This window comes from Heliangelus exortis, chromosome 2 (assembly GCF_036169615.1).
Source record: "Heliangelus exortis chromosome 2, bHelExo1.hap1, whole genome shotgun sequence".
Lineage (NCBI taxonomy): Eukaryota > Metazoa > Chordata > Aves > Apodiformes > Trochilidae > Heliangelus > Heliangelus exortis.
In genome coordinates this window covers 129127985-129137889 of record NC_092423.1, presented here as the reverse complement: position 1 = coordinate 129137889, position 9905 = coordinate 129127985, and the positions used below count along the sequence as shown (strand labels likewise).

Genomic DNA, 9905 nt, shown 5'->3' with positions numbered 1-9905 from the left:
AGAGTCACACCAACCCGCCCCTCAGGCGGGCGTGAGGCTTTCAGCCGGGGTTGATAGTTCTCTCCGTAGCGCAGGGGGAGGCGAGGAGGGGCTGGCGACCCGTGGGTGGGCGAGCCGCCCAGGGGCCAGCGATGCAGACACCGGGCCGATCCCAACACGCAGCTACGGCGCGGCCTCCGCCCGCTCCACGCTGCCACCCGAACCGGGGCAGCGCGCATGCGCACTCCTCCCCTCCTCCCCTGAAGGACTACATTTCCCAGAACCCCCCGCGGGGAGGCGGTGGTGACCGCGTGTGCGCTGGGGCGTTAGGAGTCGATCGGGGGAAGGCAACAGTCAGTGGAGCGGCGGCAGCAGTGATGGCTTCGCTTGTGAAGAAAATAATCAGCACTGCTAAGAGCCCTCCAGCGGTGGGTCCCTACAGGTATGCCTTAGCGAAGGGGTGGCTGAAGCAGAAGTGAGCAGGTTTTGCCGGTCGGGTCTTGAGTAGGACCCTGGGGCGGGGAGGAAGGGAGGGAGGGCGGTGTGTGACAGGCAGCGGTGGTGAGGGGACCTCCCCCCGGTCAGGGACCCATCTCCTCATCTCCCCCCCGGTAAGCCCCTTCTATCCCAGGGACACCAGGGGGTCTGCAGTGCCACCGGCAGCCTTCAGCCTAACCGGAAGGCCAGGGGTGTCCTGATCGTTTTAGCTGAGGTTTTCAGACATTTTTCCGAAAGTCAGTTTGGTAAAATAATCCTGGAATTAGTGAATGAATTGGTGAATGAAAGCAAACAAGCAAAAATACGGGGAAAGAATTATTCCTCTCAGGGAAAAAATAATGCTTGCCTGGAAAACAGCATGTGGAGTGAGGAGATGGACAGGAGGCTGAGCCCGACCCAGCAAGTGTTTGGGCACTTCCAGAGTTCCCAGGGAACTACAAATCTCTTCTTATTTTGACTGGGACTGCCAACAGGCGGTGAATGTTTTTCAGTCTAAAAACTAACTGCTGTAAAATTATATAAGTTTTATACATCTTCCCTGATATTAGTTTTATATATATTTATATAATTATATATCAGTTTAGGAAGGATATCGAGGTCCTGGAGCAGGTCCAAAGGAGGGCAACCAGGCTGGTGAAGGGACTCCAGCACAGATCCTATGCTGAGGGAGAGGCTGAGGGAGCTGGGGGTGTTCAGCCTGGAGAAGAGGAGGCTCAGGGGAGACCTCATCACTCTCTACAACTCCCTGAAAGGAGGGTGTAGCCAGGTGGGGGTTGGTCTCTTTTCCCAGGCAACCCTCAGCAAGACAAGAGGGCACGGTCTCAAGTTGTGCCAGGGGAGGTTTAGGTTGGACATTAGAAAGAATTTCTTTACTGAGAGGGTGATCAGGCATTGGAATGGGCTGCCCCGGGAAGTGGTGGATTCTCCATCCCTGGAGATATTTAAAAAGAGACTGGATGTGGCACTCAGTGCCATGGTCTGGTAACTGCAGCAGTAGTGGATCAAGGGTTGGACTTGATGATCTCTGAGGTCCCTTCCAACCCAGCCAATTCTATGATTCTATGAAGATGGTGTTCAACGTTTTTACAAGTAAGTTGTTAGTTGCAGTAGTTCTGAATGTAATTTTACAATATCCCAGCAGAAAGGTTTCCTTGCAGAAAGGTTTCTGATTGCTAATTGGATTTGAAAAAAAGTTCAGTAACTATAGTAGACCCATATTGCAGGTATTAAGGCATTCTTACCAGGGCATTTTCAATTCTGCTTCCAGGATTTGTTTTCCCAATAAAAACACAGATTCCTTTGGTTTAGATCTTTACACTTTTAGCTTCTTAGTGCCTTCCAGGTGCATTTTTGTTCCATTACTTGGAAGTTGAGCTTTCTGAGATTCAAACTCTGTCTTCTTTATAAGAACTGTACAGATGGAGAAATAGAGAGGGTATAAGCAGAGAGACATGACGTGATGGTTAATTTCTGCAAGCAGTAAACTGTTGGTGGATTATTGCCAGGGACCTCTAAGATATGGGAAGGCAACATTTCTTTGCCTGTGTACAGACACTCATCAGCTGGCCAGGTGTTGAACATAGGTCTCCACTTGTGTTGTGATTTAACTGAACTCCACCATTTTGTGTTTGTTTGTAGTTCTCAATGAAATAATGTTTATTATACAGCCTGTTAATTCTGTGATAGGTCTAACATCAGTAAGTTTATCACTAACTTAGTTTATCAGGTTTCAGTAAACCTGTCAAAGTCCAGTGAGCAAAAGTTGCGTAAGAAATTACTGCCACTGGATTCTGAGCATGGTAACAGAGGAATGAGAGCTTAATATATAGAATGAAGAATTGGGAGGTGTGGGCTGCATTCCTGGTTCTGCTACAGCCCTTCTGTATGCTTTTTTTGGTGATCTTTGAGTGTATTTTAAAATTTCCTTCACTGCATCCAGTGTCCAGGACTTTAAGATGGGGAAGTGGGTAGATACATGAGAAGACTCCTGTGTGCAAGTGTCTATGGGTATCTATATATGTATATATATGCACACCCCTGATTAATAATATTAAAGTATTTAAAAGCTAGCACAGATTCTTGTATCAATCAACAATCATTTGTGTAAAGAAGATTTTATTAACTTTGCAGTGCTTGTTTGGAAGGTGCTTCTTAGCACCATCTCTCTGATGGAACATGTTCTTCTAGTCTGTCCAGTTATGCACTTAGGTATACTGAAATCTGAATGACTTCAGGCACATACTCAGATCTCTGCTAAATCAGAGATTAAAGAATAGCTATGATTTGTCCTGGTTATAGGTTACTTCTACAGTTAAAGTGTGATTGGGAGTTGTGTTGCACTTTATCTGAGCTTCAGTGATGTGTTTGACTTCAGTAGAAGTTTACCCTTTAGTTGGTAGATTGTTAACAGCCTCAGTGAATGGAGGATGCCATCCGTAAGCATACCTAGAGAAGAAGGTGGAGGATCAAAGAAGGGGATTAAACTGCTGCAGTTGTTACCTGGTAGTGGTATCAGAAGGCTTCAGTTTGTTTTTTCCAATTATTCATTATTTAGGGCTGTCCAAAGTTGAAAGGCCCTTGTTGGGATAGTCTATCCCAATAGTCATTTCCTTTCTTGCACCTGGGACGTGGTAACCCTGGATATTCATACCCCGTGGGGACTGAGAGGCTGGAGAGCAGCCCCAAGGAAAGGGATCTGGGGGTTCTGGTCAATGTCATGAGCCAGCAGTGTTCCCTGGCAGCCAGGAGGCCACCTGAGTCCTGGGGTGCATCAGGCCCAGCATTGCCAGCGGGTCAAGGGAGGTGACTGTCCCACTGTACTCTGCAGGGATGCAGCCCTGTTTTGAGTTCTGTGTGCAGCACCACAGTGCAGAGAGGACACAGAGCTACGAGAGAGTGTCCAGAGGAGGGCTGTGAGGTTGGTGAAGGGTTTAGAGGGAAAGCCATATGAGGAGTGGCTAAAGGCACTTTGTTCATCCTGGAGGAGAGGAGACTGAGGGGAGACCTCATCTCAGCTTACTGCCTCCTCACTAGGGAAGGAGGAGGAGCATGTGCTGACCTCTTCTCTCTGGTACCCGATGATAGGACCCAAGGGAATGGTAGGAAGATGTGCTGGGGGAAGTTTAGGTGAGATAACAAGGAAAGTTTTTCACCCAAGAGGGTGGTTGAGCAGTGGAACAGGCTTCCCAGGGAAGTAGTTATGGCACCAAGCCTGCCTGAGTTCAAGAAGCGTTTGGATGATGTTCTCAGGCACGTGGTGTGATCCTTGTAGTGCCCTGCACAGGGACAGGAGTTGGACTTGATCCTGATGGGTCCCTTACAACTCAGCAGATTCATTGATTCTATAGAAAGCAGTACAAGGCAATCTCTTTCTTTAGAGAGCTCATACCTTCTCGTTTCATCATTTTCTCTGAAACAGAAACAGAAGCTTGTGGTCTGAGGCCTGTGCCTCAAACATAGCAGGACATGGTAAGAAAGAAACTAATATTAAAGCAGCACGTCTGTTTGGTTCATAAACACATGTTTTTTTTCTATCAGCTGAACTTATTTAGCTAGAAAACTACTTAATATATTAGTTTCTCTTCCTTAAATGGTGTAGTGTTTTGATTTTTTTTCTCCAGCTCTCTTAGTTGATATAGAGAAAATAATCACCACATAAGGTATTATGCTATGTCAGAGAAGTAACTGGCTTTTTTTTTTCTCTCATGAAGTTACAGGAAAGTGGAGGACAGAGTGGAAGGAAAGATAGGAGTGCTGGCACTGTTCAGATTGCCTAACTAATCATTTTTCTGAGTTGGTTTCCTGTGAAATTGATGGATCAAGCTGATCCAGTTTGACCAGTCTCAATTAAGAGAAGAGGTGTAATAAAAATGTTCCCTGAGAGTACTTTCCTTCTTTCATTGACATTAAAGGGAAGCTAATTTCATTTAGATACTTCAGAGAGATGCCTACCTCTAGTTTGTATAACTTGAGGGCCTTGTTGCAGTGTCAAAACAATGTCTTTTCTTTTGGAATGGGAAGTGATAAGAAAAATGGTGTTGACACACTACAAACACTTTAAAACGGATTTTTCTCTAATTTCTTTGGACAATACTTCTTATTACCAGCTGAAGAGAAGTAAATTGCATATCTTGCATGATATTTGGAAGATAGCTGAAACCTTTGTTTTAATCTTTTAATCTCTTTGTGGTAATTAGAGACATTAACTGCCAATGGCTTCACCAAAAACACACCTGGCATTTGTATAAAAATGTTTTACAAATAGCTTTCATTCTGCATTCCTCTGAATTAGCCCAGTCAACAGGTCATCCAGGTTATGTTGTTGGAAGAGTATGATTGTTTGGGGAGTGAAGTGATCAAAGTGTTGTACTGACTGGCCAAATTCATGACTGGAGGAATACTGCCAAAGCACTGGCATGCAGGGGGCTTCACCTCACAGCTCTAACTCATTATCAAGTTTCCTGTTTGAGAAGAAAAATGTTACATTTTCTAATCAGCACTTTTTTGTTTTGTTTTGTTTTTTGTTTTTTTGTTTTCTTCATTGCTTTGCAGCTGAGATGCAGATGAAAGGTATTATCTACCTCTCAAGCTAGGATGAGGTATTTATCTGGGCAGATGTGTGTCCTCTGAGCTGTCTGCAGTGTGGAAGGTGTGTAGCTGTGTTTAGCATTGTATTGCTGTGCTCATACAGGGTTTATTACCTGGAAAACAAAGCTACAGTAACATAGCTGTGATCTAATCCCAGCTCTCCCAAAGCATAAGCAGATTCAGCATATGACTACATGTACAGACTTGCTGTGCATCACCTAAGTCCTCTGCCTTTTTGAGGTATTATAACTTGCTGAAGAAAAAGTGAAATGTGCTTTCAGATAGCTGAATGTTTCAGTGGGGAAACATTAAACCTAAAATGTCACTTGTGTTTTCAGCCAAGCAGTGCAGGTGGACCGGACAGTCTACATTGCAGGACAGATTGGTACAGACCCTTCCACTGGGCAGCTCATCTCTGGAGGGGCAAAGGAAGAAGCTAAGCAGGTAAGATGTCTTCTAGCAGTAAAGTTATATGGAATTGGCATTTGCTTAGTTAAACATGGATTTATGAGGAACTGAAGAAACCTAGAGAGCATGTGTCACATCCTCTGAGGTGAGGGAAGAGCTGAAGGAAATCAATCCATCCTTTTCCTGTCATTTTCTACCCAGACAACTTGGAGGTCACGGGAGGAATATGTGTTTGTAACAAAGGTTTAGATCCCCAGTAAAAGCTGGGGATTTATTCTTCAAGCAGCAAAGAGGTGGCACTAGGTAATAGGATGCGATGGAGCTGCATCATGCATCCATGAAAGGATGGTTTAATGTTTGTAGTTCATTAGAAACTCCCTTTTATTGATTTCTGATTTTTGCTTATCCACTGAAGACTGCTGAAGATTTGCTGTGTGAACTTGTAACTTGGCTACATCCATGTTACAGTATAATTCATATTTATGTACTTACCTAAATACAACCCAGCTGATAAAGGTATTTGTCTCATATTTCATTAGGCTCTAAAAAATATGGGAGAAATCCTGAAAGCTGCAGGCTGTGACTATGGCAGTGGTAAGTACTGCTAAATAAGTAATCAACATGCAAGTCTCTGCAATCAGTTGAAGTTTTCTGCCCATGGCACTGATATTTTAACTCTTAACTGAGGAAGCTCAGGTACAGACAGAGCTACAACTTGCTACAGAGATTTTAAACACCCTGGGCTTTGCTTCAGGAAAAAGCAGGTTTGCATCTATGGTTTTAATATTCTAAGCACTTTCAATATTTTGGGGGAGGAGAAATCTAATAGTGAAGCCAAACCAGGATTAATGCTGTGTTGGGCAATCAGGAATACAAAATTGTATCATAAACTGTGTTTTCTCAGGCCTTTTATAGACTTTTTTTTTGGCAGCAAATAGTATGTATGATATAATTTATTACCAACAGTTGGCTTACCACAAGTTTTTTTAGTTGACCTGCTTATGAGTTCTGCACCTCTTGGAAGAATAGGACTTAGAATGAAATTAAAATATATATTTTCAGAGCTGGTCAGAAATGTCTAATTCCTTCAAATTTTGTTATGTGCTAGGTATTCATATTTTTTAGGTGGTTGCTCTAATGGTCAGTATCTATTTGCAAAACTTGTCAAAACGTTTGGAATAATTGACAGGAATTTATGAAATAAAAGCAAGAAATGTAGTAAAGATTTTCAACTTTTGTATGTAAGAGGTCTAAAATAACTGCAGCTATGTAATTTCTAGTTGTGAAGACTACGGTTTTGATGGCTGACATGAAGGACTACAATGATATTAATGATATTTACAAACAATGTAAGTAGATCTGTGGATTTATGTCCTACTACCCCACTAACTCACTGTCGTGTGAAGATCAGCTTCTGCTATTCCAATAGGTTGATCTTCCATGCCTCTTCACCTTGCTAGGTGCTGTGTTGTCCCTACTATAATTCTGCTGTATGAAGCTACAAATGCTTAATTTCTGATTTTGTTTCTCCATTTTATTAAAGTCTGTATCTTTGAATGATTTGTGGGTCATTGTTATGGCACAGGACTCATTTTTTAGACAAGGATGAGACACATTGTTCCACATAAGAAAAAAAAAAAGCTTCATTTAATGAAACTGAATGTGGACTGAAATAGGTGATTCCAAATGAGCCATATTGTGCAGAAAAATCTGGGAGAGCATGCATGTAAGTTTCCTATTTATATAGTTTATAGGGTATTAATTAGATAGGAACATTTGGTCTTGAATCAAGTCTTTTATTGATGAGCTATAAAAATATATAAGAAGGCTTTCTGCATGTCAAAATTTAATTCTTTGTGTCTTTAAGCAGGGTAAAAACAGACCCACTGGATACTTAGTTACTTGTTGCTTCCTACCTGTAGCTTAAGAAAGCTGTTGTATGAGTTAATATCCTGTCTCTTGTCAGTGCAGGGCCCTGAATTTATCATTTCTGAGCTTAGTGTTAACTCTCGCTAGTAAAACTTTCATTTAATTTTGCACATTCCTTGGAATCCTCAAAGTCAGGTTGGATGGGGCATTGAGCAACCTGATCTAGTCAAAAGTGGTCTTGCCTTTGGCAGGGGTGGGGGTTGGACTAGATGGTCTTTAAAGGTCCCTTCAAACCAGAAGTGTTATATGATTCTATAAATTCAGTTCTTATATCTTGATCAATACTCTTCTCCCACTCATGCCCTCACCCCCAGCCCACCCTGATTTTTTAAAAATCCTTGAGCATCAGCCAAATTTGGAATGGAGTTCAAAGGCTTATTTTTCCTCTGCCTTCTGTTCATGTGAGGTTGACTTAAGGCAAATCTAGGATCTTTGCTCATGACTCTCAGTAGGAGGCTGATTTTTCCCTCTTGCTTTGTCTGTGAAAGAGCCCTCTCCCACTCCATGGTGATTGCAATTGGATAATCACCATTTTGATTTAATGTCTGTTTCCAGCCAAGCTGGTGTTAAGGCCATGCAGTGTTAGCAGAGTGCAAGGTGTCACTGGCCACTGGGGCACAACTGCAGCTGACATCTTGATGAATGGTAACTTCCTGAGGTGTCAGAGCAGTCAGTGACCCAAAAAAAAACAACAAGGGGGAAATGATAGCTGGCACAGAATGCTATTTACTTGTAGCCTTGAACCAGAAACCATTCCTATGACTGCATTTTATACAGATGACTTTGAACTGTGTTTTATCAAGCAAAGTTAAGTGACTGGTGGGTGTTTCTGTTTAAATTACAGTTTTCAAGACAAACTTCCCAGCCAGAGCAGCATATCAGGTTGCTGCTCTGCCAAAAGTAAGTGTCACTTTTCAGTCTACAAAAAAAAAAAAAAAAAAAAATATCTGAAACTCTTCACTTCTGAAGCATTCTGACAGCTTTTCTTGTTCTAGAGTTGTTTCCATTGCAATAATTTTAATGAAAAGTCTTAATTATTTAGTTTTTCCTTCTAAGCATATCAGTCGTCTTCCTACACAGAAGAGCTCTGGCAATGTTTCTGTATGGTGGAAAATGGCTACAACACAAGAAATAAGGGGTTGTGATACTGAAAGAAGAAGAAAGTGAATTTTCAATATTTTTTAACATTGCTAAATTAGTCATATAGCTGTCAGAAGTAAAATCTCACTCAAATGTCACATAGTTCTTACAAGGTTGTGTTATACATGCAATTTCTTCATAAAATAGATGTAATAAATTGCTACTATGTTTCTTCATTGTTTTCTGACAGGGTGCCCGAGTTGAGATTGAAGCTATTGCAATTCAAGGACTCCAAGATGCTTCAGCCTGACTATAAATAGAGACTGAATATACTACAACAGCAGCTTTAGATATAACACTTCTCCCTTAATCCTATTCCTAAAATTCACATCCCATAGTTACATTCAGTTGGAATCACTAAACTTAGTGAGGGAAGATGCTTTGTTCTGGATTGTGGCCTTGGATTCTTGAAAATGTAAGCACACAGTGAGTTCTGTGCAGGCAAACACTGAAACCTCCAGGAGTCCTCAAATCAGCCAAGCTTGATTCTAGGACAGGGCCCTTTTGTGATGGTTACTGGATATCCAGGTATTAAATTCACATTTGGGGGATGACAGTTAGAATATGGGTGATGTGGACATGAGAACTGTAATGATTTATAATAGCAGGGTTTTAGTAGCAGTTTTAAATACAAAAGAATGACAGATGGAAAAACAGTAGAAGACTTTAATTGCTTAGTCTACATTTTGGGAATTTTGGTATATTTGTTTATAAACTGTCTTAGACTCTTTCTTTAAAAAATTTACTCTTTGGGGTACTCTACTTTTGAAACTTACCTTTTTTTTCATGTGGAAGTATTAAGTACAGTAAGAAGAAAATAAGGCTTTTCTGAAATAGAGTGCTAATGTTATAAATCAACTGTAAGTTAATCACTGTAACCTTTTTCATAATCTTTTTCATAGCAATTCAGATTTTACTGTCTCTTGATTAAAAACAATGAAAACAAGCGAAAAAAAAAGCCTACCAAAAATAATCCTGTTTAATAAGTTCTATTTTCATCTGTAAAACTATTCTGGGAAAAAACTTTTCCTGGTTAAGCTTTGATATTCCATTATTAAAAAGTCCATCTTGCTTATTCAATAGAAATCCTTCAAACCAAAAGAAAGTTTTTATTATCTGTCTCCTAATAGCTATGGATGAAAATAATCCTCCAAGAAAGGAAGCTTTCAGCTACTATGACACTGCACTTCTTGGCATTTTTCTTTCTGCCATTAAGGACAGAAGCATCTGCTTGATGGGGCAATTAAGCAATGCTGAAGTCACACTAGTGATGCTAGTAAGTTATCCCATCCCTCTGGATTTATCTCCTCATCAAGGAGAAGTTGATACCATGTTTTTCAGGAAGTAGTTTGAAAGTCAGCTAT

General features: G+C 41.3%; 1 protein-coding gene across 1 annotated transcript; it reads left to right on the top strand.

The window, feature by feature from the left end:
* Positions 1-64: 64 nt before the first annotated feature.
* RIDA (reactive intermediate imine deaminase A homolog) lies at positions 65-9646 on the top strand. Its single transcript, XM_071738026.1, has 6 exons — positions 65-421; positions 5403-5508; positions 6012-6066; positions 6753-6821; positions 8246-8301; positions 8732-9646. The coding sequence occupies exons 1-6, from the start codon at positions 132-134 to the stop codon at positions 8789-8791; spliced, it is 636 nt and encodes a 211-aa protein (XP_071594127.1). The 5' UTR covers positions 65-131; the 3' UTR covers positions 8792-9646.
* The last annotated feature ends 259 nt before the right edge of the window (positions 9647-9905 follow it).